We start from the raw sequence: 18,764 nt of genomic DNA, 5'->3' as shown, positions 1-18,764 counted from the left end.
AGGCCTCCTCACTAGACCCCAGGAAACAGAGGCATTTTGTTCGTCCCATGCCAGCTGTTAGGATCTTCCTCCTCCTCCTTCCTCTTCATCTTCCTCCTCTTCCTCCTGGTGCCTCTTCAGTCTCCCTGTTTTGGTCCCTTGGACTCTTCAATGATGCTATAATCAAGCCCCCCCAACCAACCTAATGACTCCAAACTGATTAAATCAATTTAAAATTCCTAACCTGTGGGAGCAAATATACACCTGAATTCTCATTACTCTCAATTCAGCTGGGAATCTAGGAGGGGCTGGGGCAGTGGACAGCTGCCAACTGTCACTGCACGGTAAGAGTAGTGGGTACGGTCTTTGCTGTTTACCTCGTCTGGGCAGCATGGGGATGCTCTAGGATCTTGGGACTCCACAGCTGCCCTCTGGCCTTCCCAGCCTTCAGCTGGCACCTCAGTATGTCTGGTTTTGCCTAAATCACCTTGGACACCTCCCTCCTCTCTTCTTGTCAGGCACAGCCTGAGGCATTCTTTGGGCAGAGCCAGGGCCATGTTCCTCCAGCTGAAACCAACTCATGCCTTCTCTCTGCTTCAGGTACATGGCTCTTGTCATGCCTGACGTGTGTGCCTCTGTCCGGTCCCTGGTCCCTGCCAAGTCTAAATGAAGTCTGTTTTTCTATCACCATACTCCCTGGGCTCCCCACCCACCCCAGCTCATTCACTGGGTCCTCCTGACACCAGTTAGCCACCCTATGAGCCGACTACAGAACCCACATCAACAGGACTCCCCACCAGGATGGCAGACTCACATGGTGGGCCCGCTGAATGCTGGGAGCTGGAGCTCCCCATGACCCCTTCCTCATAGCCAGGAGTTTTCTAGAATGCTGTCTCAGAACTTGGAAACATGCCTCTATGGCTAGTGGTATGTTTATAAAGGAGACTGGAGATTACAGACAAACAGCCACAGGAACAAGGACACGGGGAGCAGTCAGGAAGGCTCCAGAGGGCAGAGAGTTTCTGCCCTGTGCAGTTTGGGATACGCATCCCTCCCAGCACCAGTGTGTGCCCTCGGGCCTGGGGCCTCTGAACCCTCTGGGTTCATCGTGTGGGGACCGTTGACTCAGTTGTGGTCTCTGGCTGTCTGTACTGACTCACCCTGGAGGCCAGGATGCCACAGGGGTTCCAGCCCTCCACCAGTAACCACAGTCCCATCCCTAAGTTACCTGGGCTACTGAACCCCCTCATTTGCATAGGCTCAGGCAAAGCCCAAAGGGCCTCATGGAAAACAAAACAGTCTCCTCCCATCTCCTTCATGAGGACAATCTGAAGGCCTTGAGGGACTGTGCTGGGTGGCAGGAAGACTTAAATGTACCAGCCCTGCCAGTAGACAGATCGAGCCCTCCCTCAAGACCCCAGCTCTGCCCAGGCAGTCCTGGTAGGGTTTATTCCGAGCAGGGTGGAGGATGCGCACACAGACAAATGGACACAGGCCCCCAGTGATACCAAGCAAGGTAAGGACACAGAGCGTCCTCTATGGTCAACTCGCTCAGCTCTGCTCTGGTGCCCTCCAGTGGCTTTCTTCCAGACCAGCAGCTGACACAACAAACCAGGGGAACTCAGAGGTCTGGGAGGTCATTGCTGGGCAGCTCCGTTTAGGAGAGTAGGGAGTGAGCCAAAGCTGGGGGCGTGGTGGTGTGAAGAGCGGGGAGATGCAGGCGGCTTTAGAACAGACCCATCTTATTCCATGCGTAGGTATGCGCACCACATGTGTCCCGAAACCTCTGGAGACCAGAGGCAGTGAATCCCCTGGAGGTGGAGTTATAGAGGGTTATGAGCCACCATGTGGGTCCTCTGCAAGAGTAATATGCGCTCTTGACCTCTGAACCTTCTCTCCAGTCCGGGCCTAGGAGACTTTGGAGAGAGATTTCACGGCAAGATGTGCAAGTGAATGCTTTTCTTAGGGAGGTTCCCTAAGAGAGCCTCTTCTCTAGGGAGTCGTCACAGGCCCACCCCAGACTGCCATGTGGCAAAGAAAAGGGCTTCTCCTCCCTGCATTGCGCTGCACAGAGAAAGAAAGGTGTCCTGGGAGGGGACTGAGGTCAGTCGGGGAAGGAGGCAGAGTAGGACGCAGACCTGCAGATCACCTGCACAGGAGGGCTCCAAAGGCTACCTGTTTCCATTTTTTCTTTTAAGATTTGATTAAGGATTTTTTTTTTAAAAAAATTCCATTTGTACAGGTGGCTATACAGATCACAGATGATAGATCATAGCTAGATCATAGATCACAGGTCATATATAGATCACAGGCCCTGGGGGAGAACCTGCTATTACTGTTCTGCTAAATGGCAATAGTATTTATTTATTTTTTTGAGACAGGGTTCCTATAGGTAACCTGTTCACTAAGAAGACCAGGTTGGACTTGAACTCACAGAGTTCTGCCTCCTGAGTCCTGGGATTAGAAGTGTATACTTAGTTTTATACCATAGATTAGTGCATCTCTCAACCCTCCCGGAGAAGTTTCTTCTGCAGGAGATGGTGTTTAACACAGACACGCATGTGGAGAATAATGGCACCGAGGCTACTTACAGAAGAATTTACTTGGGGTTTACAGTTTCAGAGGGCAGGGCAGGCGGGCATGGACCCGGAGTGATGTCTGAGACACAGAGAAAAGGCAGAGAGAGAGAGAGAGAGAGAGAGAGAGAGACAGAGAGACAGAGAGCTAACTGAGAATGGCATGGGCTTTTGGAACCTCCAAGCCTGCTCCCAGTACCATACCTCCCCAGCAAGGCACATGCTCAGTCCTAAATGGGACATCTACACCATCCAGGAAGAGAAAGCAGAGTGTGAGAGTCATGGATGTGAGGTTCTGGATGACTCCAAGGGAACACAGCAGGGCGCTTGCAAACAAAGATGAAGTCACAGCAGTTGTGGTGACATGCAGGCCTGAGACACAATCCCGGCACGAAGAGGAGGTGGGTACGAGGTCGCACTCGGAGCTGAGGAACCATCGGCATCTCATAACTGCTGGGACAGGGAGCCCATTTTCTTTAACAATAGGTCTACCACAGTCCAGGACAGGCTCGACACTTGAGAGTATTGGGGAAACACAAAATGGACGCAATGGGGGTAGGGAGAGAGAGAGAATAAAATTGTGTGTGGAGAAAGAGATAGGAGTGGATCTGGGAGGGGATGGGCAGGGAATGAATGTGATCAAATATATGAAATTCCCAAATAATTACAGGAAAATGTTATTTTATAAATTACATTTGAGCCAGTTAGTAGTGCCCAAAACCTTTAATCCTCAGGAGGCAGAGGCAGGTGGAGCTCTGAGTTCAAGTCCAGCCTGGTCTACAGAGTGAGTTCCAGGACAGCCAGTGCTATAGAGAAATCTTGCTTCACAAAACCAAACCAAAATCAAAAAGAAGAAACTGCATTTGATTTTTTCATATGCATGCATACACGCTTTCTTGCCTTTCATCATCTGGGGCCGGCGGAGGGGATTGAACTCAGGACATCAGGCTGGGCTGCAAACCCTTTTACCCACTGAGCCATCTTTCAAGTCTTGTTTGTTCTCTTTTAACTCTTATTTGTCTTTATACTATGTCATTGTCCTACTTAGAGTTTCTGTTGCTGTGAGGAAACAGCACGACCAAAGCGACGTGCTAAAGAAAGGATTGATTGGTTCACGCTTCCACATAGTAGTTCATTGCTGAGTACAGTCAGGGCAGAAGCTCAAACAGGGCAGGAACCCGGAGGCAGGAGCTGCTACCGAAGCCATGGAGGGGAGCTGCTAACTGGCTTGCTTGAGTTGTGTTCTTATAGAACTTGGAATTGTTGGGGGAATGTTTCCCCTCCTGCTAACTGGCTTGCTTGAGTTGTGTTCTTATAGAACTTGGAATTGTTGGGGGAATGTTTGTTTACACTGTGTGATGGTGTGTTGCTGTAATTGGTTTAATAGAGAGCTGACTAGCCAGTAGCTAGGCAGGAAAGGCTAGGCAGGACTTTAGGGGGAGGGGGAAAGAGGAATCTAGGTGCACAAGGGAGATACCAGCAAGACACAGAGAGAATCGGACATACAGAATGGAAGAAAGGTAAAAAGTCACATGGTTGTCGTGGGCTGGTGGCAGCCTGAACCCTAAATTATTTCTCTGGGCCAACATAAATTATGTCTCTGGACCGGCGTGGAAGAAACGGGAATAAAGACACAACTCACATGGCTTTATCAGGAGGGAGATTCTCAGTGATCCCTCACGAAATCCCGAGTTCACATCCTGAAAAAAATTCCTCTCATTTATTCTCCAAACAGCTTTTTGACCAAAACATAAACTGAGGGGTAAATTCATTATCATTCTGTTTCCTAGGTAACCAGGTGAATGGCTTTTAGTCACGTCCACACCTGCCTGTGTTTCCTCTGTCACGTCTTCCTGGTCAGTATGCTAGCTCAGTCACGTAGGTCAGTCACGTAGGCTGGAATTAGCACCTCTATTCAGGCATTCTCCAAATTACAAAGAAAGGAGCAAAACACTATTCTGACCTTTGTTAGGGTAGTGACAGCCTGTCTGGAAGGTATGTGACTGCTTCAGGCACTAACTATGGCCTGAGAGCCTGGTTGTCACACCGTGTAGAAATATGGGCCTACAGAGGGTAGGACGTAGATGAATAGAAACAGGTTAATTTGAGTTATAAGATTTAGTTGGGAACAAGCCTAAGCTAAATGTCTTTCAGAATTAATAATAAGTCTTCATGTCATTACTGGGGATTTGGTGATCCATGGAAAATCAGGCGAGAAAGCTTACTACATAGAATTCTCTGGCCAGGTGTGGCCCCACCCACAATGGGCTGGGCCCGCCCACATCAATCAATCACTAAGAAAATACTCTACTGGCTTGCCTACAGCCTGATCTTTAGGAGGTATTGTCTTGAGATTCCCTCCTCTTCAATGACTCTAGCCTGTGTCAAGCTGACATAAAACCAGCCAGAACTGCCATGGACACGTTCACTCATTCAATCATCTGTTTGTTTCCTGACTTATTTGTTCAAACAAAGTCTGAAAATCACTGGTCTGGCAATGTCACTCAATGTCCTGGGTAGGCCTAAAATGTGTGATCCTCCTGCCTCAGCCATCGGAGTGCTGAGATGCCAGGCAAGCCCCAGCATGCCTAGCTTGAACACAGGATGACAAGACCTTTCTGGGTGGCTGAATAACACGCCATTCTGCAGTTGCGTAATGGATTCAACCTTTCCTGTGAGAGGCTCTTCCTGCAGTGCGAGCTCGCCCAGAGCCTGCGTGCTGAGAGGACTGTCTGCGGCACCCCAGGCCATGCACCCGTCTGCAGCAGTGAGTCAGCAGGTTCAACTCTAACGTGACCATCTGGAATCCAAAGGGCTCAGCTTCCGGGGTCAAAGGAACACATTCCAACAATTTGCTTTAAGCGTTTGAATTGGCTTCAGTTTGGAATTCTAGAACCAGAAATATTTCGTTGTATAAAACAGATGGGGTATTCCCACGGGTTGAGTAAGGTGGGTATATAGGTAGAGGGGGATGGGGAAGGCAGTTGGGGGAGGTTCACTTCAAGTTACTGTTAATAGCTTGCATTTAAGACTGGCCCCTGAAGCCCCTGTGTTGAAGGCTTGCTCTCTAACTGTTGGGTTATGAGCAGACCGCATCTCAAGGGTGTCAACCCATGGACCACGAGGAGGCTAAGGGATCACGTGAAGGCGGACTGAAGCCTCTGAGTGCATGAGCGAGATCAGCCTTCCCTCCCCTAAGCTGACTTGCACAAGGCGTTCAGTCACGGTGGCGAAGGGATGTGGATGTGGACACACGCGCCAGAACGGCTGAAGTTAACAAGTGTGGACAGCAGAAAGTGCCGGTGAGGACCCGAGTGATGGGACTCACTGGAGGGGAACATAAGTCAGACAATGCTGCCAGGGTGCTCGGCGAGGTCTGCACAGTTCCGTTTCTGTTGCTCTGACAAATGGACAGCTCAGAGGAGAAAGGGCTCATTTTAGTCCACAGTTCTTCATCATGAGGACATTCAGCAGGAACGCGCAGCTAGTCACCTCAGAAATGAATGCATGCATGCTCACTTGCTGACTTGCTCAGTTTCTTCATTCCCATATACTGGTAAGGACCCCTTTACCTAGGGAATGGTGCTGCCCACAGTGGGCTGGGTCTTCCCACAATCATTAATTCACAGACATGCACACAAGTCAACCCAATGCAGGCAATCCATCATTGAGACTCTCTTTCCTTATGTTTCTAGATTGTGTAAAGTTGGGTAACCTCTGCTTTCACAAGTGGGATACACATGTGCACGTGCACACACGCATGCACACACACATTCTTGTTGGTTATAAAGGAGTTAGGGGAGACATCACAGTCCAGGACCCAAAGGCGACACTCTCCCAGGATGCCCGCCCCTACAGCATCTAAGGATGATCCAGGGCCCCATCACGCAGTATCCCCCTCCTGCCTGGCCCCTGATTCAGGCCGTCTTCTGTTCAGTGATTAGGCACATGCTGATGCTTGAAGCGTCTCCCACTTGTCCATCCTTACGGTCTTTGTCCCTCTGCCCTGGCACGGGTTCAAGGGCTTCTGGAGGCACTGTTGGTCACCACGCCTCTTCCTTCTCCCTGCCCGTGCCCTCCTCTGTCTCCCACTATTGTTCTTTAGCTGCGTCCCAGCCTGGCAGTCTCTTCTCACAGATGCCCCCCCCCTGTTCTCAGTCAGGTCAGCACGGCTCACCAGCTTGATACCCATGGCTGCATCCACCCTGTTCCTCTGTGGCGATCTGGGGCCAGGGCTTGGCTGTTTGTTCTTTGTTGTCAACCTCCCCGACTGGCTCACACTCTCATTCCCCATCCCCCCAGAAGCCAGCACCCCTGCCCTTCAAATGCCGGAAGAAGCCAGCAACACCTACTGCACGAATGAACCAGCATCATGAGATGCACATGTGACTTTAATGATTTCTGATTAGTGACAGTGATGGACTGAGCTGCTGCAGTGGGCATCAGAAATCCCACAGGACCTCACAGAACATGTTTGTACCTGCAACGGGAGCTTCGGGGGCTCAGCTCTGGAGCGAGTGCTGCCTGAAATCTAGTAAAAATTTAAAGCTCATAGAGTGGAAACTGGGGAAGATCTGGTGGCGGGCTGCTGGAAGGGGCTAAAAAGAAGAAGGAGGTTAAGGAGGGGACACATCATGGAGATGGACCACCTACTCCAAGTCAGTGGCATTAGTCAGGTAGAAGGGGCGAATGACCACACGGAAGCTGCTGAAGGCCCCTGAGGTGCAGGGAAAGAGGGAGGAGATCTTGGAACTATTGGTGTCCAGGGCACTGGGGATAGGGGCCTTGGAGCCTTCAAAGTTGGTGACATCCACCACACTGTACCCTCCACACAGCATCAGCGCCTTGTTTTCATAGCCAATGCTAGAATCGGAGTAGGCGGACTTGGTGAGGCCCATCACAGGGAGCTCGTCAGGGGTGCAAGAGAAGCCATAGTTCCAGCAGCTCTGGACAGTGGGGAGGTAGTAGGCTGACCAGGAGACCAGCCTGTCCCTGAAGAGAAAGCTGGGGTGCTGTGGGGTCTGGAAGGACTGGTAGGAGTTGTACTGGCCTCTTGAGCCATAACCGTATGAGTAGTATTGACCGTAGTTATACATTTGGACGTCCCGTGACCTTGAGGACCGGGCTGTCACGAAGGCACTCCATGTTGAGGAGGTATAAAGCCGGGGCTTGTAGATGTCCTCAGTGAGGTTGTAGCCTCTGTACCTGATCAGCACTGAGAAAGGCACGGTGTGGAACTCCAGGGCCTGCATGATCTTCCTTTGGAACAGCGCCTGGTGATCCTGGTACAAGGACAGGTTGACCTGCAGCTCAAACAGCTCCTGGGGCAGCATCATAGGGAATCGGACCTTCTCCACCAGGCGCTCTACGTCCGCGTGGGAGATGCCACTCTCTCTGCTCCATTGATCCACTGCCTTCAGCAAGTCCAGCTCGCTAGACACGGCCAGCTCACTGTTGGAGAGGAGAGCCTGGAGCAAGGTGGTGGGAACGGTCAGCCAGGCCTCAGCCTGCGTCAGAGGCTCAAAGTTCCAGGCCAGGAACTGTACGCACAGTTCTTCCAGCACAGAGTCCCGGGTGGCCTGTGCATAGGCATAGAGGTCCAGGGGCGTGTGGAAACTGGGGTCCTGGGGGAGGAGGGTGGCGAAGAGCCGTCCGCAGTAGTCTCGAAGCTGTGTGGCCTCATAAGCTGAGGCTAGCTTGTGCAAGCACTTGACAGAGGACATGGTGACCTCGATTCTTCGGGTGTAAAAGTACCTGGGAGTGGGAGGTAGATTAGGAGTCTGAAGCCTGCCCCGATGGACAGCAGGTGTGTTTGGCCTGCTCTCCCACACAGCTACCTGTTACAGCTTCCCCGCTGACCTTACTCCAGGGTGCTCCCACTGGGGGGCTCTGTCCTCCGCAATCTCACACTGACAACAACTTTAGGGTGTCAGGCCACGGGGTGGATGATTGTTGGCACGCACACTCACAGCCACTTCCTTTCTCATCTGTGAACGCCCTCCCCTGGGGGGCTTCCACCTGCATCCCCTGCTCTCTCTGATGTCACCGGGAGCCTTGGTCAGTAGAGGTCCAGGCATGGGTCCCTGCTGGGTTCCTGTGGTACCTCTCTCCCCCCAAGCATCTGCTCCCTGTCAGGTGACAATGGCTCCTTGGTCACCTTTTATCTGCTTCCCTGGGACTCTGAGCCATGCAAGGGTCTGAGTCCACCATGCCCAGAGTGATGTCCTCCCGCTTTGTGCACAAGTGTTCAAGTAGAGCTGAGGTCCCTGCCGTTGTCTTCACAGCACCCCAGAGGTTGTGAGGGCCACTTTTTCCTCCGGACTGACTCCTCACACACAGCCTGAGATAGACCCTTCATGAAATCATCTCATAAGGAGGACATGGGACAGAAGGTGCTGCCACCACTCTCCCCCTGCTGTTGAAGGAGGGAGGACCAGGAAAAAGGATTCACACCAGCTTCTAATTCTTGTCCCACACCAGAGTGGTCCCTCGGGCTGCTGGCAGCTCTAAGTGCTACGGGAGGCTGAGATGTGCTCGGGTTCTTGTGAGTGTTTGTCTTCATGCCTCCCTCATGCCCACATGGCCCAGTCTTAGGTTCCGGAAATCAGAGTAGGTCTCCCAGCTCTGCCCATCCTTTTCAAGAAAAAAAAATCACATATCCAGAGAGGGGAAAGGCCCAATGCTAGCAGCGAGAAGTGGCTTGAGGGACTGCAGGAGGAGCCTAGGGGACTCCTTAGGTGTGTGTGTGTGTGTGTGTGTGTGTGTGTGTGTGTGTGTGTGTGAGACTTCAGAGGGAAGCCAGGGTGGATGGGAGAGGAAGAGAGAGAGAGAGAGAGAGAGAGAGAGAGAGAGAGAGAGAGAGAGAGAGAACAAGAGCCCATACCCCAGGCCACAGCTGATGCAAGGGGGGGGAGCAGGAAGGCAGAGATGGCATCTGCTCCACCCTCCACTGTGTCTTAGACACAGAATTCACCAGGAAGACACAGGATCCCTGCCAGGTTTGCATACTAGGCTGGGAGCCAATGGTTCTAATCTGGGTTTAATCGCCGGTATTGTTCTCATAAATGTCACGTTCTGTTATATAAAGCCTCGTGTCATAAGGACAAGAGAGAATCCTTTGTAATAAACACTCTGTTTCAAAGTCCTAGGTGGAGACCCTGCGTGATCTTGAGTGCAGCAGAGAGGATGCAGAGAAGGGTTGTGGCAGAGGCCAGGGACGGATGTGGACGCCACTAATTCTCTATCCTCTCGCCCTGAAGAGTCTTGCACCTGACCGGACAGGAGCCAGGGATAGTCTGTGAGGACTCCCCAGAGGAGCGCACTTTTCCTCCTCCCTTCACAGACAGTTCTGAAGTCACTGCTTCCTGCCATGGGAAGGGAAGAGTCTTAGCTGAAGCTGGCAAGATGGCTCAGCAGCCAGTCGATCCCTACCAAGTCTGATGACCTGAGCTGATCCCCAGAACCCACATGGTGGAGGGAGAGAAACTACTCTGACATCCACATATGCCCTGTGGGGCCCACACAAATAAGCACACAAGAACCTAGGTATGTGTGTATGTGTTTGTACATGTGTGTGTAGGTGTGTGCATGTAGGTGTGTGTATGTGCGTGTGCATAGGGGTATGTGTGTGTATGTGTGTGGCTTCTTTTTTTAAAGATTTATTTATTTATTATGTACACAGTGTTCAGCCTCCATGCCTACAGGCCAGAAGAGGGCACCAGATCTCATTACAGATGGTTGTGAGCCACCATGTGGTTGCTGGGAATTGAACTCAGGACCTCTGGAAGAGCAATCAGTGCTCTTAATCTCTGAGCCATCTCTCCAGCCCTTCCCCCCACCTTTTTTTAAAGATTTATTTATTTATTTTACACATGAGAGATATCTGCATGTACGCCTTTATGCCAGAAGAGGGCATCAGATACCACTAGAGATGCTTGTGAGCAAACATCCAGTTTCTGAGAATCAAACTCATGACCTCTGGAAGATCAGTCAGTACTCTTAACTGCTGAGCCATCTCTCCAGCCCATGTGTGACTTCTAACACGCCTAAGATACATGGCAGAGAGAGGAGAAGGCTTACGAGTGCGTCTTACTTGCACTGTCTGTGCCTTCCTAACAGCCCAGGCGGAAAGCCTTTCTAGCCTTGCTGTAGGAGATCTATGCTGCCCAGTGCCCTCCCAGGTGGCTCACAGAGAAGCTCCAGGTCTGGTACTCCATGTTAAGTCATAACTTCAGAATATTAAGAAAAAAATTCTCCATGGCTGTTTGGAGAGAGCATTTAGAGCTGCATGGTGAAAATGCACATATCTGTGTGCGCTGGATGTGGGTGAGAACACATGTGTGCACACTAATTCAGTGTGCAGGGATGCTTGCACACTAGAGTGCAGTGGTGGTCTGAATCAGAACGGCTCCCATAGGCCATGCTTGGTCACCGGGGAGCAACACTGTTAGAAAGGATGGGAAGGGCTGTGAGGTGTGGCCTTGCTGGAGAGGCTGTGTTATTGGGGTGGATGGAGAGGTTGAAAAGCCCATGAGGCCCAGTCTCTCTCCGCCTGTGGATCGGATGTAAGGCTCTCAGCTACTCTTCCAGCAACGGCCTGCACGCGTCCATGCTCCACACCCACCGCCACGATGACAACGGACTAAAGCTCTGGAGCTGCAAGGAAGTCCTTGGTTACATGCTTTTAGCTGCAGGCAAGCTCTTGGTTAAATGCTTTTATCTGAAGAGTCGCCTTGGTCATGGTGTCTCTTCACAGCAAAAGAACAATAACTAAGACGAACAGACAAACAGGCACACAGAAAAGCGAGGCTCAGATGCATGAGCATGTGTTTCTACAAGTGCAGGATGCATTTGGACGCATGCGTGCATGTGTGTGCACACGTGCACGTGCAAAGGCAGATGAGTATTCAGACGTACGAACGTGCAAGTGCAGGGAACATCTGGGTGTGACAGTGTTCACACAAGTGCAGCAAGCATTCAGATGTGTGTCCATGTGACTGCAGGTAGATGGGAGAGTTTGCTACTGCTTGTTGCTGTCCCTCTTTTTAATGGTTGATAGCTACGGCTATCCTAGCCAGCAACTGCAACTCCACCGCTACCAGCAGCGGTCAGCCTGCAAGAGCCACAGCCCGAGGGTATTCCCTCAGCACCAACTCCTTCAAAGCTACAAAGGGAACTTATCTAAATCTCTGTCCCTCTACAGAACTAAAGATTCAAGGGTTGAGGTAGAATCCTGCTTCCCAGAGAAGCAGAATAGCAAGAAGCTCACCTAGCTCATCTTCTTTCTGCTTGTACTTCTCACCCCGCCTTAGAAACCCTTCTCCACCTGGTTCCTCCTATAACTTCCTGTCAGCTAGTTACTGACGCAGCCTCCTGACCGCAGGTGAATTTTACTTAACCAAACACATCTTTGCATCATTAAACAAATGTTCCAGAGCACAAACAAAAGCAACACACCCTAAGATAATATTCTACAACAGTTTGCCTGCGAGTACAGCTGTGTGCAGTGGGAAGAAGCATGCACACGGCTGCATGGCTGTGTGATGTGCAGGTACATGTGTATGGGTGTTGCATGAGCACATGATCAGATGTGCAGGGCCCATCCACTTACCTTGCTGCCCCACCCTAGCACAGTGGACGCTCCAGCGACTAGGAGGACTGTGCAGCCCAAGCACGACCGGAGCTGAAGGTGTGGCTTACCTGAGGAAGTCTCTGACCACAGGCATGCACTCCGCATCCACTCTCATGAGGACACTTCTGCCCACTGCCTGCTGCAGGGCCTGGGCCTCCGGGTTGGTGTTCAGGATCAGCTTGTGGACACAGAGGGTCAGATCTCCATGCCCCTGCCCTGTCACCTGGATGAACAGGTCGCAGTCCTGCTGACTGTCAAAGATCCGGCCCAGCGCATCTGGGAGATCTCCAGAGAGGTCCAGGACGTGGACACCACTGGTTTCTGGGAGAGGCAGAGGGAGTTGCTGTGTGAGGCTTTGGGCTCTGTAAACCATTTTCTCTGACTCAAAGCTGCATTTGACCCTTGGGAGTCATGTTCTTCATCTGTGCCAGCCATCCTGGTACCTGGCTTTGCTCAGAAGGGAAAATGCAGGATGGAACAGGCCTTGAGGAAGGGTGCAGCTGCCCTCTGAACCTCATGAAACAGGAGCAGGCCCTCCTGGCCTCTCTGGCCACGTGTGGCCCTGTGCCCTGATACACCCAGAGGCTGCTCCCTGGACCCCACTCAGGCACTGTGTTTGGTTTGTGGCGAGGGCTCTGGAGTCTGAATGGGAACGGCTCCCACAGGTTCATATATTTGAATGCTTGTCACAGGGAAGTGGCATTGTTTGAAAGGATGAGAAGAGCTGTGAAGTGCGGCCTTGCTGGAGGAGCTGTGTTAGTAGGAGTGGGCTTTGAGGTTTCAGAGGGAGAGGGATGGAGCATCAAGTCTATCTCCTACACCCAGTGAACAGCCTGAGAAGTCAGGGTTCCATGGTAATCTCACACTAGAACTTGGGCCTCCCTATTCCCGAGGAGACAAGTCCTTGAGGGGCTATGGCATGCCTCTGGGCACCCCCACTTTTCCCTGCCTCCCAAGGCCTAATCCAGAACCACATGGAACATCACACTGGTTGTCTAGGAGGGTTGGCTTGATTTTTATGTTTAGACTGGGTGGGCTGGCTCCTCGGTATCTCCTCTCACTGTGGACCCTAGCGTTCACCTCCATCTTCCTGTCCACATTGTTCCCCAGCCGGAAGGGCCTCCTGTCCTCCCAGAACCCTGCACAGCTTAGTCTACTCAAGAGGCCCCTCCAGTCTGAGCCTTCCACCCCCAATCAAATTCTCCCATGTTTGTCGGACCTTGTGGGAATCAATACCCTTGTGCCTCAGTTCCCAAACTCGGGACAGAGGGGAGTCTCCAGGAACCCCACGGGCTAGCCCAGGAAGAAAAACTCCCACTGAGTCTCAGACACAGGAGGTGAAGAGCTGGAATGGGGTCAGAGTTCGGCAGGTAGGGCTCTGGGCACCTGTGTCCTTGACCCCAGCCAATCAGAACTGCTACAACCTGTGCCCGGGGAACTAGGCAACGCAACAGAACACGTAATAACCCTAAGACCCTGTGCCTTAGAGAGCCAACACCCTCACACAGGTGTCATCCATAAATGGGATACAGTCCCTGACCCATAACCCACTGCCCTGCTACAGAAGCTTCCCTAACACAGGAAACACAATGGGCTCTCCCGGAGGAAGTGAACTTGTCATACATCCCAGCCACACCCAGGGCACCACTCTCAATGTCTGCATACACAGGGGGAGGGGCACGGGCATAACCCTTGCTTCACCCAGGTGCTGGGCGGGCAAGGGCGGCTCACCGTTAGAGCAGATGACGCCTGCATCCTTCTCATGCCCGCAGCGGCTCTTCAGCCAACCCAGGGAGCTGCAGTTGGCCAGTGAGGGCTCTGTCCCTGTGCACTCCACCTCGTCCAGCATGACGGGTCCCCTTCCTGTGGGCACAAGAGGAAGTCAGGGACCACACTGGAGGAGGAGCTGGACCCTTGGTGGAGAGTAGCTCCTGCAACAGTGCTGCTCACTGGCACAGCGGGGATGTTTGAGGGGCATTACTAAGCGACCTCAGCTTTTCGGGGGTTGTCATAGCAGCCCACACCTGGCCCAAAGGCAGCTCTGCCCAGCGCCCGAGTGGCGTTCTCATAGCCCAGGGCTCGGCAGACGACGTTGGCATCTAAAATGTTCCAGAGGTTGTCGCACACTGTCCCCCACTGGCCTCTGTAGAAGATCTCCACGCGGCCTTCGTTGGCTGAGGCCCCGTTAACCAGACGCATGTCCCCATCTTCTGTACCTGTTGGGAAAGTGGGGGTCAGCTGGGAGGAGGGTTGGCCTGTTTTGGTGCCCATCCCCATGACCTCGATGCTCTGGGTTGTCCTAATGGGTGAAGGTTACCCCAACTAGGGTGCAGTGGGGTTGCTCTCGAAACACTTTAGAGCCCCCCCTCCATGTGTGAAACGCTATCCACTGAGGAGCCCAGAACGCTCTCTGAGGACCCCATGGAAGCCACGGCCTTTCGGTTTCTCAGCTTTGGGCCTTTTGCTCTAAGAGAGCACCTTGGCTCTCCATCCTGAAGAGTGGGTGGAGGTGGTGACCCATGGGAAGGCCTGGGAGAGGAAGAGGCCTCTTGCTGGCTCTCTGGAATGCTGGCCTGAGGGGACAGGTGGCCCCTAGACACAGGCAGAGAGCAGATGTCCCTTGTCCCTGCAGTGTTGGTCTAAAGCAGACAACCTGAGCCAGAGAGAGTCTGTAATCTGGCAAGGCAGTCAAGGGGCTCCCATCTCTGCCAATGCTCAGAGGGTCAGCAAGTAGCTGGGTGCTTGAAGCTGGGGATCATTCATGCTAAAGAGGGCATTCAGCTGAGGGTGCAGGATGACTGCCCCCAGGGGCTCTCTGAATTCTAACCTGTGTCCCAAGGCCACTCACTCCAGGACAGCACAGGCTCGGCACCCCCTCCTTGGCCACAGTTGAGATTCCCTCAGTGAACAGTTGAGTTTCACCTGAGTGGCCCCCGGGCTCAGGGGAACCCCAGCCACACACCACCATCATTTAGATTGACTGGGGATCCACATGGAGAGACTTCCGAGACATAGCACCTCGTAGGATGACACCTGGGTTTTCTGTGAGGAGGTGACCCACAGGGCAAGGTGGAGCAGCCTTGAAGACTTATGTTTTGGGCATTTGCCAGCAGGCATGACTCACCTTGAGTCCCTGGAACCAGCAACCACACAGAGAGGAGCCATAGGAGAGCCATGGCCTGGTCTAGAAGCCCAACCCTGCAGAAGAGAGCACAATGAGTCTGGTGACAGTTCTCCACTGCAGACTGATGTGGGATCCCCTCTGTGTGTTGTGAATATCATTGGTTAATAAGGAAACTGCTTTGGGCCTATAGCAGAGCTATAGGGGAACAGAGCTGGGGCAGGGGGGGGGACTAAATTGAATGCTGGGAGAGAGGAGGCAGAGTCAGATAGAAGCCATGTAGCCCCACGGGAGACAGACACTGGAACTTTACCCAGTAAGTCACTCCCACGTGGCAATACATAGATTAATGGAGATGGGTTAAACTAATATGTAAGAGTTAATAAGAAGATAGAGCTAAGGGGCCAAACAGTGATTTAATTAATACAGTTTCTGTGTGGTTATTTCCGGTCTGAGCTATTGAGCAGCTGGGAACCAAGAAGCCTGTTTCAACAGCAGACCAGCAGTCCCATGGTCTCGTCAGCCCTGCTGGTGGAGGACAGGGCAGTTTTGTGGGTGGTCCCTCTTCTGCAGGGCTCATATGGCCATGTGTTGGCTCTCATACAGGCCTCTCACATGCTCTGGGGAACAATCTTCAGGTCAGTAAGAAGGTGGAACAGGTGGGTGAGGGCTCTGGGCAATGAGCACCCAGGAAACACAAGGGCTGTGTCTTGGGGATAGACAGGGTTTAAGCCTGCTAACAGTTGGCCTTAAGTGACAGAGACAGTGCAGAAGGGTCTGGGCCTCCATGGTGTGAAGTGGGGGTGAGTGGGAGATGTGAAGTGGGAGGTGGGTGGGAGGTCTAAAGTAAGGATGGATGGGAGGTGTGAAGTGGGGGTGGGTAAAATTTGTGAAATGGGGATGGGAGGGAGATGTGAGGTGGGGATGAGTGGGAGGTGGGAGGTGGGGGTGGGTAGGGTGTGCAAAACGGGGATGGGTGGGAAGTATGAAGTGGGGATGAGTGTGAATTGGGGATGAGTGGGAGGTGTGAAGTGAGGATGAGTGGGAGGTAGGATGTGGGGATGAGTAGAAGGTGTGAAGTGGGGATGAGTGGGAGGTGGGAAGTGGGGATGAGTGGGAGGTGGGGATGAGCGGGAGGTGTGAAGTGGGGATGAGTGGGAGGTGGGGATGAGCGGGAGGTGTGAAGTGGGGATGAGTGGGAGGTGTGAAGTGGGGATGAGTGGGAGGTGGGAAGTGGGGATGAGTGGGAGGTGGGAAGTGGGGATGAGTGGGAGGTGGGGATGAGCGGGAGGTGTGAAGTGGGGATGAGCGGGAGGTGTGAAGTGGGGATGAGTGGGAGGTGGGAGGTGTGAAGTGGGGATGAGTGGGAGGTGGGAGGTGTGAAGTGGGGATGAGCGGGAGGTGTGAAGTGGGGATGAGTGGGAGGTGGGAGGTGTGAAGTGGGGATGAGCGGGAGGTGTGAAGTGGGGATGAGTGGGAGGTGGGAGGTGTGAAGTGGGGATGAGCGGGAGGTGTGAAGTGGGGATGAGTGGGAGGTGGGAGGTGTGAAGTGGGGATGAGTGGGAGGTGTGAAGTGGGGATGAGTGGGAGGTGGGAGGTGTGAAGTGGGGATGAGTGGGAGGTGGGGATGAGCTGGAGGTGGGTAAAGGTCAACTCCCAAGAAGCTGCCAGCTCTAAGAAGCGGGGCAGAGGAACTCAATGTTAGGCTATGACTTAAGCTCTTGCCTGTCTGTGCTCTACCCAGGCACTGTCCCTCAGTCCCTGCAAGGATAGGGATGACCCACAGAGCAGGCAACACCCACTCTACTCCCAGGCTTGGTTCTGGCTAGTGGGTGGTGCTGTTTTGAGCACCATCTACAGGGCAAGAGTTGGTAACCTCAAGTTGTTTCTTTGTTACTTAGACCAGAGGCCCAGGGACAGGCAAGAGAGATATCCCAGGACCAGCAGAAACACCAGGATTGCCCCTCACCCCCACGCCAGTCCCCCTCCCTCCACCCCACCAACCCTGTCCCTGACACTTCTGCACTAGATTAGCATGAAGGACCTCTGGATCCCAGCCCACTTGTAGCTGTCCTGGCAGGGGTGAAGATGATCTCAAGAGACTTGTGCCCCGCCCACTTTGGCTATTAAATTACTGAAACAAGGCTCCCAAGGAGCTGGAATTTTCCGAGGCATCTCATGCTGAGTGCGGTGACAGCTTCACCAGGGGGTGCTTGTCTCCAGGATAGAGATTTACAGCCCATGCAACGACAAGGCCAGCCCAGTTATACACACCTGTAGCCCCCCATTTAAATCTAAACCTCATGTCAATACCCCAAGGGGCTTGAGGAGGAGGCCGATCTGTTCATCTTCTCAACATAGCCCCATGAGATAAAGCTCCTTTTTATGGTTTTCCCTATATTGTATCTTTAACTGGACCGCGGTGGATGGGTGGCTGAGCCTGGTTATCAAGGGAGCTGTCTGGGCATAGGCTCTGACCATTGCATCCTGTACCGCATCACTGGGTGGGAAACTTGGCCCTTGCTGCTGTGCACCCTCCCCGCCCCACTCAGCAGGTTCCTGAAGCCAGCCATACAATAAACAAGACCCCAGAGCGGTAAGCCAGTTCACATCCCAAGTGAACTCGCTGAGGTGAGAGTCAAAGGACTCCAGATCGCACAGCTAGCGAGCTCTAGGTGGGGGTCTGCCCAGGGGTGCCCTGGGTTCCAGGAAACCTGAGTCCCACGGCAGACTACACCGGGTGCTCATTCTCTCCATTCATCATAAGCTGTGGCCAATAGGTTTGTGTGTGCTGAGTCAGGAACTTGATGCCTCGGGAACATTGCGGGTATGTAGATGAGGCTGTCCTCTGCCTGACTCCTTCATGTGGGAAGTTGGGACAAGTCTGCCTATGCTGGCCCATACAGTAGCTCTGCAGGTAGGCACAGCCCTGGGTGAGAGTCCACAGACCCAGGAGAGGGCCGAGGGCTCAATTCCAAGCCACTTCTCCCTTCAGCTGATGCTTGTTCAGCAAACAGCAGGCCCAACTGTACACCAGCCCTGCAGGTGGAGGAGGAGCACAATGGGTCCCGTGCTCAGTGGCCGGCTAGGGATCATGCCGTGTGGACTGGGGACTCACCTGGAAGTGAGAGACAGTAGTTACCCGTCTGTAGGGTCAGCTGCTGAAAGTGGTCCCGGAGCCTCCCTGCTGGCTGCAATCAGAAGACCGCTGTAGACTGTCCGCCGGAGAGAGGCACCACCATGCGGTTTTTCTCAGCGTTGTCTCAGGAAATGCTTTATAAACCTAGTCTGCTTTCGATTTCCAGAAAACACATGACAGAGGCCGCTCCTGGGGTTGGCTGCAGACAAGGCTAGCAGCCCTCTGCTTGTTCACTGCTCTGCTGGGAGGATGGCAGGCACCCAAGTGCCCTGTGGCTGAGCAGATAAAACAGCAATGCTCAGGCACCTAGGCTACGCT

The 18,764-nt window shown here is 53.0% G+C and overlaps 1 protein-coding gene across 1 annotated transcript; it reads right to left on the bottom strand.

Annotated features, from left to right (window-relative positions):
* Positions 1-6,928: 6,928 nt before the first annotated feature.
* Positions 6,929-18,764, bottom strand: Lgals3bp (galectin 3 binding protein). The gene is made up of 6 exons (XM_075989956.1): positions 18,426-18,764; positions 15,311-15,384; positions 14,211-14,402; positions 13,918-14,049; positions 12,255-12,507; positions 6,929-8,309 (listed from the first exon to the last, which is right to left on the bottom strand). Exons 2-6 carry the CDS (start codon positions 15,360-15,362, stop codon positions 7,205-7,207), a joined length of 1,734 nt encoding a protein of 577 aa, XP_075846071.1. The 5' UTR covers positions 15,363-15,384; positions 18,426-18,764; the 3' UTR covers positions 6,929-7,204.

Source organism: Microtus pennsylvanicus, chromosome 11 (genome assembly GCF_037038515.1).
Source record: "Microtus pennsylvanicus isolate mMicPen1 chromosome 11, mMicPen1.hap1, whole genome shotgun sequence".
NCBI classification, from domain to species: domain Eukaryota; kingdom Metazoa; phylum Chordata; class Mammalia; order Rodentia; family Cricetidae; genus Microtus; species Microtus pennsylvanicus.
The sequence above is the reverse complement of the archived record's forward strand: the minus strand, read 5'-3'. Positions and strand labels throughout refer to the sequence as shown.